The sequence below is a fragment of the Cataglyphis hispanica genome, chromosome 15 (assembly GCF_021464435.1).
Source record: "Cataglyphis hispanica isolate Lineage 1 chromosome 15, ULB_Chis1_1.0, whole genome shotgun sequence".
Taxonomy (NCBI): domain Eukaryota; kingdom Metazoa; phylum Arthropoda; class Insecta; order Hymenoptera; family Formicidae; genus Cataglyphis; species Cataglyphis hispanica.
In genome coordinates this window covers 3984294-4000252 of record NC_065968.1, presented here as the reverse complement: position 1 = coordinate 4000252, position 15959 = coordinate 3984294, and the positions used below count along the sequence as shown (strand labels likewise).

Sequence of the window (15959 nt, the reverse complement as noted above, 5' to 3'; positions counted from 1 at the left end):
GATCTATAATTTAAAATTTCTAATCAACAGTCATGGTGCACAAATATCTAGACGTGCGAGTACGTTTCAAATTCTTTCAATTTTGTATAACAAAACATGCAGGAGGAGAAACATGGTTACATACATTATGGAAAAAAATTATAATATATATAGATATATAACATATATAGGTATATAACATTCAATTAATATAGTATTTTAAATATTATACATATATACATATATATGTACAGTTATATAATACCGCTAGAGAGTTATGATTCGCGTAGTCGTGCGAAATTAGTCGCGGTCACGTGACTGAATTTTGAACCGAATCGTTACTTGAAGCCGAGCGTCGCCGGTGTGCAGTCGAACCGCGATCGCTCCGTCTTTTCGCGTCTTTTTAATCCGCCTCAGACGAATTTCGTATCCGGACGAACGTCGAGGATGTGAATTTCAGTCACAGGTAATCATCTCAGCATTAATTGACTTGTGCGATCTCGCAATTAATTGCAATTAATCGCGTATCTCGGTATGCGTAATCGATGCATTCCACGCTCCGTCGAAGCAACGGTTTCTAATATGCAGATATTTCGCGATATACGTCAGTTCAAGCCGTGTCATTTAGATTATCGAGCATTCGGATTATCGAGAAGTATCGAGAAGCATCGAAAAGTACTGAGAGATTTCGTTGCCGCGGCGTTTTATTAATAAATAATCGCGCTTGTCTACGATATTTGCGCGCCAAATATCGGCGCGCCCGCGGGTCCGCCATGATGGCGCGATAAGTGTCGGGAATGCTGAATGAATTTACGTCTAATAATAAGGTAATAATTGAATAATTTGAATTATCGATCAATTATTATCTATTGATCGTTATTGATCGCGTCGGATTGTGTTAGGGCGCGCAACGTATTATTTCGCGCGTTTTATTATTTGAGTGCGGATTAGACGAATAAATATCAGATTTTGCGAAAGGCATGTTCTTAGGCTAATAGTAGCATAAGTTAAAAAAGAATTTATATTTTTGTATACGTGTAATATTTTCAATTATTCTTTAAGCGACAAAAAAAGAAAATTACTACATTTTTAAGGGGTGACGTACAATATGGGTGTGTAAAATATATATATTACTAAAAAGTTATAAAACGCGTTTGACATTTGAATAGTTATTTAATAAGAAATGCTTTTCTTAAATAATTTTTGTTCCGTTCTAAGTGTTTACTCGTAAAATTGCCACGAAAAAAAAAAAAAATTATAAAATATTTTTAACAAAAATTAAGTCAACTTTTAGATAAAAAAATCTGAATAGATTATAAATGTACTTTTTTTGGCGCGTTAATAATTTAATCATAAATTACGGTAAAACTGTGAAACTCGGCGATATCAAAATTTTTCTAGTTCGCGCGGTTCTCTTATAAGAAAAGAATTCATGTATTAGTAACGCAATGTTCCATTCATGTATTACGTGATATATTAATTGTTAATTTAATAATTGATCTATAATTTAAAATTTCTGTGTAATTTAATATAATTCTGTTTGAATATACGCCACGGAAAATATTTCGGCAGCGAATTAACAATTACATGATATTCGGCCTTGGCAATGTAAACATTCATTATTGTTTACGTTGTATCACGACTTTGTTATTCATACGGCGACACTTGAATAGAATTGAAGGGGTGGGGTGAGACGCTCGAATTCCTTTCCTATGTCTTAACATTCGTACGACAACAGTCAAACAGTAAAGTAGCAGTGCGAGACGCTCCGTTAAATTCATTTCCTAAACGCGATCGCAACAAGTATCGTGACATAATTTGATAAGATTAATAATTAGTTATCTTTTGCTTATCTTAAATAATAATGTAATTTAATATTAACTCAACGTAATTATATCGCTACGATAGATTTTTTAGCGCGTATTTCGAGTGATGTATATACACATTTAATCAAGACCGGAATCAAAATTATGAATTATTGTTTTGTTGCGATCTTTATAAGCAATAATTATTTTTCTTCAAAAATATTTAAAGTTAAATATATTTCGTCCAATGCTTTATCCTTCGACGGCGTGGAATTAAGATTATCGCTCAATTAAACAATCAGATCGTAAAATTGTATAATTAATATAACGAAAGGCTTCGTGATATATCATTCGTGCAATTAATAATTATTCATAATTTCAAATATATTTTATACACTTTAATACTCCGCGTATACATATAATATGATAATACGTAAAATATTTTGGCAATAACTTTCGAATAACAGTGTTTGGCCCTATTGTTTACATACATGGTCTTATCATTCGTACGGAGACACTCGAATAGAAACGTAATGATACAAAACGCTGCGCATATTCTGAAATACTTTTCCTAAATGATCGCGATTGCAATCGCGATTAGTATTAGAATCGGTTAGAATTCGATCGATTTTTGAATCGTCGCTCCCTTATCTCGTCTACCAGCTGTACTGTATCGCATTGAGGACAGTTGCCAGTGCTTTATTAGGTTCGATTTTCGCTCGTTAGAGAAGCTGATCTCTCATTTTCTAAGTGATCTAAATTGTTAGCACTTAGAACATGGGTATCTTCATTCTCAACCCGTCTTCCAGCCTTATGATAAGCCGGTTTCAGTCTGTGATAGAAACTTGGTGGCTCGTATGTGATCGTTCCTAATAAAGTACGAGGCCCTCGATGAGGACAAGCGCGGACAAGAATTGAGCGTCGATTCCATCAATCGATTTCGTCTTCTTCCTTTGCTCGCTTAACTTTTGCTCGGAGTAATCGGTGAATTTCCGACTTGTCGACTCGCAGGATGATTCTCGTGTGAAACGGGGTTCGATCGTGCCGAAATTCGAAAGTGCGGGAGTGTTCTTCAAAGTATCGCGCCTACAAGTGCGGAAGTAATATTTTTTAATAAAAGTGCGGGAGTGTCATTTAAAGTATCGCGCGTACAAGTGCGGAAGTAATATTTTTTAATAAAAATGCGGGAGTTTAAAGTATCGCGTGTGTGAATCAACGTGAGAGGAGGAGGAGGCCTAGGAGAGGCATCCTGCATCGGCGGAGCAACCTAAGGGTGAGAATTTATTATTTGCATATTAGTTTTTGTAATCGCGTATTCACATTAATTCGATCTCTTTATTTCAATTAATTAAATATGAAAAATTTAGAAAGAAAGACTTTTACATAAATCTTATAAAAGTTTTTATTTGAAAAAAGTTTTATAATTTTTAAAATTGTTTCATATTTATATAGGACTTCTTAGTATTTAAAATATTCCGCACAAAATATTAATTATTTCAAATATTAATTATATTAAATATTAATAATAAATATTTCGGACGCTGCTATAATTTGGATCTTATATTTGTATGTTACAGATAACGTAGCCTCAAGTCCAACAACTCCGCTGTTGCGCATCAGTGTCGGTGAGTGATGAAATTTATTTTACTTTGAGGAAACGGATTCGTAGATGTATATGTAAATATAGATTGTATATAGATAGATCCGTTGCCTCAAAATGGATGGGCTAGAATAGATTAACTCGATACATATCAATAATTTTCAATAGATTTTTTCAATATGCATTAAAATATATTACAAGTATAATTTAAAAATTAAAATAATTTATAGTAAAATTTGAAAACTTGAAAATTTGATAAATTATTTTTATTAATATTATTTATTTTTATTATAAATTTTATTTAATTTGTTTATTAAAAACGACGCTAATAAATTTATTATATGAATCAGTAATCATTTTTTCTTATATTGCGCTGACTTTATGCTAAATTTTATAGCCCATTCATCTATATTATATTATGTTAATATGATATAAATCTTTGCTTTAATTGATATTAAGCCAAATTATTAATCTATTAAATTATGTAAAACTATTAAATTATATAAATAATTATTAATTTTATTTTAAATAGAATAAATTAATAAATTATATATTATTATATTATTATTATATATATATAAATAAAATATTATATATTATTATGAATTTGAAATATTATATATTATTAAGAATTTTAATCAATTAATTTTGATTAATAATTTGGCATTATTAATTAAAGAAAAGTTATAATCAAAGCAAACGGTCGTAATGTCTCATGACCATGAACGAGTGTAAAATTACGCTCATCCACCGGCAATATTAATTAGCCGGCTACGAAAGGAATTTCTTTCCTTTAATGATCTTTGATAGAGATCAAAGCTACATCTCTGACTAGATGTAGACAGAATCAATATGGCCAGGATCAACAAAAGGTAGGTCCAACTGGCCCAACGAGGAAGCAATAGATAGCACATAGATGACCAATATCGTGGTCAAAAGACACAAAAATACTATTTGTTAGATAATACATGAGTTTGCACATTTTTACGTGCAATTAAGAATACCGGTGCATTCTATTAAAGTATGTAAATAGGATACATGAATACGGTACGCCATTAGAGCACGCGATTAAAACACAGTCCTCAAAATTTCGGTGATTTCGAATTCCCGCTGGCATTGTTAGGATCTATTAGAATTATTTTAACTTAAAATAATTTTTAAATTAATAAAAATAAATTAATAAAAATAAAAATTTTTTAACTTAAAATAATCATTTAATTTCTCAAATATTTAATTCCTTAAGGAAATCCCTTTTTAGGAAAACTGAAAAATAAGATTCTTTTTAGGAAAATTAAAAATTTATTATAAAATATTGTAGAAAAATTAAATTTATTAATTTTTCTACCATTTTAATTAAAAATTAAATAATAAAAAATTTAAAACTAACTATAAAAAATTTTTAAAATAACATGCCATTGCGTTTTTTCCATGTTCTTGGACACGATCGCTGACTTAGCTAAGAGACAACTTCAATCTTAAAAGAAGCGTTAATTTTACCCTAAAAATTTTAAATGGCAAGGGATATTTAAAAGCATATCGTTAGGTGAATGAATTAATATATATAAAATATATTAATATATTTTTTTTTATAAAATAGAAACAAAAAAGATAGTATATCGTGTGAATAGAGAAAAAATATCCAAAATATTTTTCGTACTCCTTTCGAGAAAAAATTAATTTCTGTGAAACAGAAGTCTAATCTACTATAATTTTCCTATAGTTTTGTCCGTATTCTTTTATATTTTAAAAAGTAGTTTTAATCATTAGCAGCAATGATTAATTTTTACGCGTTCATATGATTCGGTAATACAGATATATTGTCAGGTTTTTGCAAAATGTCATACAAAAAAAATCGAGATTTCTTGCGATATTGATTGAAGCGAAAAATTAAGAATAAAAGTTAATAAATAATTTCTTCTATATCTTGTGAGGTGCTATCCAGAATTTTAATTGAAAAACCAAAAATGCGAAAATTTGAAGAAGTTTTAATCATTGACAGCGTTGATAACGATAATTAATTTTCCGTTAATTAATTTTTTTATACATATATTTATATATTAACGATAGTTACTCGTTTTTTTAAAATCAATTTAAAATTATATACATATTTAATATTTGAATTGTCAAATACGCGGTTGTCAGACTTGACAGGCTTTTATTGATATGAAATAACGCTCAGCGTAATGTCCAGATAATCAATCAACATCGCTTAAAAGAAACAACAACACTTGCGAGTATCGATTTAGCATTGTCTTGATTGCTGAATATTTTGAGAAAGTAATTTTATGTATGTGTTACAACCAAAGAGTTAAGAAAATAAGAATGACAATAAAATTGTTATAAAAGATATACGATAATGTTTGAATAATCGATAGCCCTTACTTGATCACAAGAAGATTGTTATATTCGTACCAGCATGGAGTAAAAAAAATTTTATTTAATAATCTACTATTATTATCAGCTATGCAATAAATATGATTTTTTTTTACAATTTTGAGAACTTTATTTTTCGACAAAAATATAATAATATCAGATACAAATTATCTTTATCTATATTTGAGATAATTAATTGAATCAAGTTTTTTGCAAAGTTGTATAATAAATTGAGAATAGAATTTACAGATACACAGACACACACACACACACACACACACACACACACACACACACACACACACACACACACACACACACACACACAAACGAGAAAGAGTTTAAAATCCTTGTCAAAATAGAAGATTTGTTATCCGCTAAAAAAATTGCGTTCAAATTAATATAATTTGATTATGACTTAATTGTTCTACATAAATTGTTTTATACATAAATTGCACCAAGAAAAAATTAAAACTTTTAGCTGCCGTTTCTTAAAAAAATATTTTTACATGCGTCTTAGATGGCAATTATACGAGGGAAGAAAAATCAAACTAGTATTAATAAATCTATAAAGTAAAATCTTTGAATAAAACATATACAATAATATCTCAAATCTCTAATTTCTCGTAAACTGTCTTAATACATATTCTTTAAATTAAGCCGTTATTATTTTTATACATTTCACAAACATATGAACACTCGTGTTCTCCTTAAGAAAAAGAGAAAATTATCTTATCTCTAAAATAATTTTTATTACGATTAATATTTCATATTTTACTTTAAGGAGATAAAAATAAAATATATTTGTATTCGCGTCTTAATTCATACTTTTTATGTTATGTTTTATTATTAGAATTTGTTTTTTCTATTATATGTCATATAATGACATCTATAACGTCGACGTATAAAAATCTTTAAATACGCGTAGCGTTTTACCAAATTTTTCAATACTAATAGTTATACAAAAGCTTAGATTACCATAATTGATAAAGTTGCAATTGTTAACTTTAAACCCCACATTAATAAGAGCTTATATCTGCCACTTTGTAACTCTTATTTTCCATTCGACAAACTTACTGGCATTCCAATGCGACACAAAATACATCATCTGAGTACATTAATTTCTACTGTCATTTGAAAGTCTTCAAAATTGTACGACCGATTATAAAAAATCTATCCAGCTAATAATTTATATGTATATATGAGTATTTTAAATGATATTCTTTCAAATGCGCATGTGAGATTCTTTTATATTCTATTATGAATTGGTCAGTTTTTATAAATTGCGCCTACGAGTAAAGGAAGGCACGCGATAAACGGTGTATAATTCTTTGAGATTCGGTTGCTCCATTTCTTTTTTCATTCGTTCCCAAAAGTTTTTCCCGCCGATTGCACGGAGGCGAAACGCGTGGCAAAAGGCCTCTCTGTTTTGTACTTGATTCGGCTAGAGAGATTCGATATCTCGACGAGATATTCGCTCGTCTTGCAATTTCGTAATTTTGGAAGATGAAAATTTGCCTAACGGCCATCCCGAGAGCCTCGAGGACGCTCGTTAATTTCGGTTTAGGAGACCGCGCGAACAGCCTTGAAGACAGACTTGCAGATTTCGTTAATCTATCATCAGCTCGAAATGAACCGCGCCAATTTTGTCGGTACGACTGTGCTTGATATTCTTCGCCCAAGCCTTACACTCGACATTTATCAGGATTCCGGCTAAAAATAAAAAATTAATGTAAAAAGTATAATTTTTACATTTTTTTTTTTACATTGATACGAGAGTCCATACTCACTGCGCGGTCTGACAAAGTGCACTGCGACCAACGGACTTAGATAACCCTCGGAATTTTCATAAGGATAAAAGTAACCGGGGAAACCGCGTCGCGGCAAATAATTGATCGGTCCGATGTTCTCCTGATCGGCAGGATTCTCACCCTCGCAGGATACCCAAATAGTGTTCAGTTGGAGAGAATTGTTCCCTTTCAGACTTGCGATGTGCTCTTTGAGATCGACTGGCATCTTTTGCGGCAAATTTTCAGTATCGTTGTAAAATTCTGGTCTCCAGCCATAAATCTGATGAGTAAAAATGTTACGAGAAATGTTATCACGATTTTCATATTAAAATTATTATTAATATATTTAAAATATTTTCTAATATTAATTTATATTGTATAAGTAACTAAATTAATGGTATGTTGCAATGATACCTTGTTCAGCTTAAGGAAAATACATGGAGCGGACTTGTGATAGTTATATCTGTTCTCTTTGGTGCAAGGATGCCAGTTTTTCACATCGACATCGCAGACTTTTCCGGGTGGCGGTGGCTGATTGTAATCGCACTTGTTAATATTAGCGCCAAGACCAAGAACAGATCCAGGTGTTATATAATCTGAAATATGTGACAGGAAATATTACATACAAATGCCTCGAACTTTTTGATCTGAAAATTAGAGAAATTCTTCAGATACGCGGCAATGTACAGAGAAATGCAGGAAGAATGAAAATTTTTTTTTTTTTTTTTTGAAACTTAATATTCGAGGTTGAATGATAAATTTCTTCTTATATTGCAACGGTTACCTTTGAGAAAATCTTGCAATGAATCAATCCAGTGTTTGAAGTTTTCGCTGTCGGTGCCTTTGTACCAAATCAGGGTACTTTCCACATTCTCTGTCGGTGGCATTGGCCTGAATCCTAATCCTGCGAAGAGTAATATTTATTTTCAGATTGACAGCTCGAAACATTTTTGATGTATCAAAAAATATAAGAATTACATATATTCTGCATGTGTATAAGTTAAGAAGATTGAAACTTATTCAATTTTATTTTAAAAAATAGGAAAATTCTTATATTAGAATATATATTTATGGCGTCGTGTTTTTTTTTAATAAGCTAATAAGAAATAAATTACCTGGATTTGTTCCAATAATGGATCTCTCAAGCTGCCACCTTGGTATCCTTGGATCGAGCGTTTGAAAGAATCCCCAGAAACAAATGGCTACGAGTGCTGCCAGAACGCCGTAAAATATCAAGTAAAAAAGTCCAATTTTACCTGTAAATAAAATTACAAAAATCATAAAACGATACAAAATTCTCGTTTAAATATACAAGTTTCTGCAAGTATGATATTGTCTCGTCTTGTTACTGGACATTATAGAGCAGTTTCAGTCATAATATACTCTATAAAGAATTTGCAGCCGCGTGCTGGTTCTCATACGTAGCCATCTCATGGGTCAATTGTATTAACCGCGAATTTAATTTAAAAGAAGATCAAAAGTGCCCGGTCGAATAGTGCAATTCAATTATACACGCTGATTCAACGTCTCTCGCGACGTCATTTGAATAAATAGCGCTATTGAGAACAAAACGAAGGTATACGTAATTGAATTTAACATCAAATACTCTGTATGCAGTGTCTTAAAAAATATTTAAATATATGTTTGTAAAATATATTGATAATAAGTATATTTTCCGGAAAAATATTGAATTAATAATAATAATTATATATTTATAATTATAATTAATAATAATAATAATTATTATTATATATTTAGAAGAGATAAATTGTTCAAAAATAGAAACAAGTAAGACTCAAATCGTAGATTATTTACTGGCTAAATCATCATTTTTTAACAAGATAAGGAAAGTAAGAAATTAGTTCCGGCAGGATGTCAATGCCACATGATGTTCATGACATCAACACCTTTGTGATGTTAGCCATCATAAAGAAGTTGATCTCCCTCGGCATTATCGAAAGAGAGCGAAAAAGACAGCTTTTATTGATAATTAATTAAAATCTCAAATAATAATGTTCAATAATGTTCGTTAAAAAAAAATAATAATGTGTGTATGTATTATAATAATTGAACGAACTTACTTCATTAATTTTTGTGCGTGTCTTATCTTTCACGAAGAAACGCTTATGAGAATTGTATCTAATTATTATAATTATCATATCACGACAGTATTATTATTTAATTACGAATCTGTCTCGTCTTATTACAGTCGATTTACAGAGAACTGTGATAAGCGAAATCCTAATATATGTACGTATTTAAGTCGACTTATATTTATTATCGCAACATAAAATTTGCCTTATCATAGCAGCGAATTAGATAATACATTGCTTAAAAACTATATCTATAAAATTTTTTCTCTTCGTAAAAAAAAAAAAAACTGAAAGTATAATTAATTTTTTTTATATTTGTATAAATAAATATTTTATAAAAAATCGGCTTGCTCTTAAAAAAAAACGACAAAACAAAATTTCGGTTAAATTATGATAAAAGAAACAACGGTTGAGAAATTATTAACTATGTAACCGCGATAAATAAGACAAAATTCTTTATGATTAATAATTTTTTTAATAACAACGCAAGATCGAATTCGAACGAGTCGTAGGATTTTTCCGACGGTATAATTAATTAGATGTTTCTCCCTCCGCGATTCGGACGATCCCAGGTGATTGTGAATGATCGAAAGACAGCGGCACGGTCGCGTGGGTGTACCCTTCGGAATGGCCCTAAGTTACGTAATGCTGTAATGCCGCCGTTTAACGCCAATTGACCTCGTTATACACGTTTGCGCTAAAGGAAGTTTAACAATTGCCATTCAACCGGGCAAACCCGTTGCATGCACCGCAAATCAAACGCGTTTCGCGCTTCCGTCTTTTTTCTCCCCTTAATGTTATATTGACGCTGTCACCTGCCTTTCTCGCTCTTATCGCTCTTCTTTTTTGCGATGTCGCGGATACGAGTCATTACCGATTTACGTATCAAATATTGTAACGTGAAGAGCTGTGAGAGACAGAAATCTATGCGAAAGAAATGTCTTGAGATAAAAAGAAAATATTATGAAAAGAAAATATTATAAAGCTTCTCTTACTAAGCAATAAAGAAGAGAAATAAAGCTCAAGAGATTGAAGATAATGAGAGCAATGTGCATGGAAGAAAAAATCTCCAAGTCGATTGTATATGTCAAGGTTAATTAGACATCACTCAAAGTATTTTTCAAAGCTTATTGTTAGTGTTTCGATATTACATATGTAGGCTTCTGAGCCAATTAAATGAAAACAATCTTGCGAATCGACATTGCGATTGCAAGTCTTCTTTTTTTGCTGAAAAAACAAAAAAAAAAAAAACAAACGGGAAGAGTATGATGGATAAATTTATTATTCCATGTTGCAAAAATAGCTATAATATCTATCACTTTAATTGTTAATTACTATGATAATTAGTGCTTTTTTGTTTGATAAAACAGTTAAGTCTTTATAAAATAATATGTTAGAATCTACTCTTGTTTTTGCATAATTCATTAATAAGAGTGCACATTTCATGCTAAATGCTCTCGTATCAAAATAGATTTACATACACGCGATTTTATTTTATCTAAAAACTTGTAAACTTTTATAATATTATTGGAGGATATCGCGTGTAAACCCTAGGAGGGATTCACGCACGTGCGTTACGTGACGTGAGGTACGTAATAACCGTTAGGTCGTCATAGCTACAGCCCTTCGTAAACACGTCTAGCTAGAACATAAAGATAGGAGTAATGACATTTGATGTTGATCGACGGCGCCGAGAGACTAATTAAGACTCGCAAACGGTTCTCTTCATCACAAACGCCTTCATCTTCTTAAAATGTTTTCCGAAAGAGATCGCGTCAGACATTTAAATTTTCTTGACTGTTCGTGATTTATGAAAAAAATTGCAATAAATATGTACATTTGCTTCTTTTTCGCAATCCTTGAAAATATCTCAAATATTTAAACAAACAAAGATTTAAATATTTATTAGCGTATTCGGAGACACGGAGTGATTTCGTGCAACTAACATAAGTAGATATATTAATGATACGCGATAGTGTGTAGGCACCTTGGTCATTGACACTATCACGTGCTAAGGATAATCATGCAGTGAAACACTGCGATTAATCGTTGACATGCCACAGCACATGCAACAACGATCGAACTGTACTACATACACGGTCGATGTAGGCACGTTTCTCAGTTTTTTTGTGTTAAATGTTTTATGAGTTATTTTATCAAGTAGCAAAAGAGATAAAAGTACAGACGTAAATGTAAAAAAATATTCGTAGTACCCTGAAATAATATTTATTTATTCTCATTTATGATTTGCTTGGATCGATAAAGTTATTAATGTTGGAAGTTGAAAAATTTATTAATGTCTGCTTATATGTATATATAATTCAATATTAAATATTTTTATTATTATTATATAGTTTTTCTGTATCAACTTTATCTATTCTCTACAACGTTTATTGAGTGTTATTACGCGATATATAGTATTCTCGGAATATAGTGAATCACCTTGAGCGTAACAATTTCTTATGCATAATTGCATAATATTATCTTATTCTTTTTATAGAATATTTGCTTTGTATATAATAATTACTTTAATTTCTAAAAAATTTACATATAATACTCTTGAAAGTTTGTGCGTGTATTTTAATAATTATTATATATTCTAAAATATTTCTCTTTTCTATTCCACCTTATGCTGATATCATATAATTATTAATTTGTCAACGCATATTTCTTAATGTGCATTATCAGACTCATCGGATCGTTGAAGCGACAATGTTTCATTCTATTCACACAATTAATAATTCCTGGAATTAAAATTGTTTATTATTATTATCATTGATTCTATGATAGATTATATATAATATCAAAAACTCTGTAAATGCGTGTAAAAATCTAGGAATTCGTATTCTAATCTTTAATTCTTTTAAGCGTAAAAGGAATTTATTCAAGAATGCTAATCTATAAATAATATTAATTCCCAAAACTTTTCAAAACTTTTGTAAATCAATTTATCACATTTTTGTTCAGTTTATAATATTTAATATTATTGTATAGCGCTGAATAGTATATGCAATACTTATGTTTCATCTATAATATCCTCGCTTATTCAGTAATTATCACGGGCTGACTCAACAAAGCAAGTTAATATTTACTGCATACTTGAAGGAAAAGTCATTCGAAATTGTCGCAATGCGTTTCTTTAAAGACAGTCTTCTTTAAAAAAGTCATAATTTATTTCAGTAGGAAAGACTTAAATTTCTATTTCTATTCTTTTATAAAATAAATTATATATCTAATAGAAAATATATTTAAAAAAAATATAAATAAATAAATATCAGAAAGTATTTACATACCCATATTACTGTAATACAAAAGTATTATCAAACTGTAAACGTAAATATGTCAAGAAATTAAAATTGGTATTATAATTTTTTTTTATCGAAATATGGCATATTGTTTACACTGATTTTATCATAAAATTTAATTAATTAAAATTATTGTTGCACCAAACAAAGATCTTAATTCCACACATGTATGTTTATAGTTTTTTCTTTTAATACTGACAGTCTCGTCCATCAAGACAATAATTAAAATGCTGATGAAAGCATTTTGCAATTAATCTTTGAAATTCTCTTGAAAGCCTTAAAGTAATGAAAAATTTATCGAGAAAAGATCAGCTTTAAATTCATCAAAAAAAATCTGTAGAGAAAGTGCGCGACTTCTGACACGCCCTGTATATATGCACAACGTATGCTTTCTTCAATATTAAAACGCCAGAACCCACCTGAATTAGAAATTGCGATACTTTGATACTATCAAAAGTTTGGAGTATTTTTTTCGATTGTTACGTACAACATTGTTAAATATTTGCAAGACAGTATTTGATGGAAAATATATTGGAGCAAATATATAGTTCCGGTTCTTTTCCAGATAACATCGAGTAATAATGCCGATTAAATGATCGGTGAACAATCAGTCGAGTTTTTAACGATGATGAATTAAATTGATTTTCACGTAAAAAATCGAATTATATTCTAAATTTCGCAAATTTATATTGACTTCAATAGCTCTTCCTTCGACGAGAATAAAAATATATATCGTCAAGTATATTTAAAACAAGTCACGTCAAAATACACGCTTCTTAAAGGAGACGCGAGCTTAGGCGTGTCCATATACTTGGGAGCAAGAAAGTAACGCCATAACGATGGTACCCGGTACCGAGTGAATCAAATGAACTCTTACTAAACTATACCGTATAGCTCTCCATTATAATATAAAATTCCTCTTCGCATATAAAATTTTTATAGCTGGCAACATCGCGCTTACCCCAACTACTGGCGGTCCTGCCCATAAACGCGCCGGTCTCGCGATTGTACAGAAAGGTCCTCATAGACTGGCCGACCGACATGCTAGGCGGTTTCTCGTACGGGTTCATCAACTCCGCGGTGACCATCTTCGGGTCTTTGGCTACCATTCTCACCTGTTACGAATTACGATTCACTTGGACGCGCGCGCGATCCAGCCGCGCGAGAGTGTCCCGGACACACGGGGTCTCTTTTTGAAAATTCGAAAGTCACTCGTGTCACCGAATTTATTTTAAACCCGAATCGATTTGCGGGGGCCCGTGTAATCGCGCGTTCGTTCCTCTCCTTCCGTTCCTTTCCCCGAGCACGACGCTTCCCCACACAACTCGTTTCCAGACTACTACTTCGTCGTCAACAGTTGGTTCTTCGGCGCCACCAGGTTGACTAACGCGCTTGAACGAGCCGCGACCTTCCTCGACCCTCCTCTTTCACTCGCTCCCACCTCCACACCTTACTCTTCCCGTTACCCCTCTTTGACAGCAGGTTCGGACCCAGCCTTCTGAGGGGCCTAGGTACTGTCAGGAATATATGTACAGGCCGATCCACGAAAGATCTCATCTTACAATCAGTTGAATCTTAGTTGAAACTGTCACCTGTTCATTCTTAAAGATACAGCAAAGCAGTCACAGATGTCAGAGATGACAGATAAAAGAATATTCAGGAAAATACACATATGCATGTTAGAGTATTTATTGAAATTTATATCTCTATCTCTCTCTCTCTCTCTCTTATTAAACTATTGTATCCTAGATAACGTTTTACTATTTTCAAAAGCAGCAAAGATATGCTTGCATCCATCCTTTAGATAGATGCTTTAGGCTCTAAATAAAATTTAGTATTATATTTTTTTTATTTATATGTAATTTATATCAAGGATAGAGAAAAATATTGGCTGTGCCTGAAAATAATAATATATAAAAAATTAAATATTTCATTACCTATAATTGGAAACTGCAATGTTATTGACAATGAAATTCCTTTGCTGACAATGATTTTTTTTGCTTTTCCGGCAACTCCACCTTCTATCAATCGATGTTTTAGCAGCAATGAAATTGTTTGTTTCCTATCCGAAACGAATAGTTCAAATGCATCGGATAACGTAACGTACCATCACTATTATGACGTGGCAGACCACAGGTGCAGGTGCGTGCGTGCGTGCGTGTTATATCAATGATGATACATTGAGATTGTGTATATCGTGAAATACACACACGTACTACGATCAGTAATGTATTTTTCTGTCGTAGAACCCTTAACCGCATTGCCGGTTCCACAACTTTAGAATCGGATCAATCGTAAAGTGTGATTAGTTACATTTGTCTGCAAATCGCGTGAATCTTTTATATCAGAGTTCAATTATATATTATGTAAATTTGAACCTTTTTTCGAATGTCAAAACATTATACATAATTTTTATCTTAAACGTTCAATTTGATGCAATCATTTTTTTTTTATCATTATTACATCTCTCATTTTTTCCGATTAGAATCTTAATAATTTGTATTTTAATGTATTTTATTAATATTTAATATATTTTTATATTTTATTTTTGTTTTAATTTTCTATCTTTAATTCCAGTTTAATGCAATCATTTCTTTATTAATATATCACATTTTTTTTTATTCAAATCATGAAAATTTATATCTTAATTGATATATTTTATATTAATATTTAATATTATATATCTTATTTTTGTTTTAATTTTTTATTTTTAATACTTGTTTGATGCAATCATTTTTTCATCTTTTCTAATCAAAATCATAATAATTTGTATTTTATTTAATATTTTATTAATATATACATATATCTTTTTTGTTTTTATTTTATTTTTATAATATTTTTCATTTTTATTTATTTTTCAATTTTTCTCTTTTCTAATGAAATAAGTAAGAAATCTGATATCAGAACAGTTTAGCTTCTCTTAGCATCGCTGACAGCACCTTGATGTAACGTAAGTTGATGATTCGCTTACGACGCGTCGCGATTTAGAAAACCGACGAATACGATTTCCTCGG

The 15959-nt window shown here is 30.8% G+C and overlaps 1 protein-coding gene across 1 annotated transcript; it reads right to left on the bottom strand.

Annotated features, from left to right (window-relative positions):
* Positions 1-5875: 5875 nt before the first annotated feature.
* On the bottom strand, positions 5876-14348 carry LOC126854962 (sodium/potassium-transporting ATPase subunit beta-2-like). Its single transcript, XM_050602180.1, has 6 exons — positions 13907-14348; positions 8663-8803; positions 8332-8451; positions 7962-8143; positions 7548-7827; positions 5876-7470 (listed from the first exon to the last, which is right to left on the bottom strand). Exons 1-6 carry the CDS (start codon positions 14052-14054, stop codon positions 7367-7369), a joined length of 975 nt encoding a protein of 324 aa, XP_050458137.1. The 5' UTR covers positions 14055-14348; the 3' UTR covers positions 5876-7366.
* Between the last annotated feature and the right edge of the window lie 1611 nt (positions 14349-15959).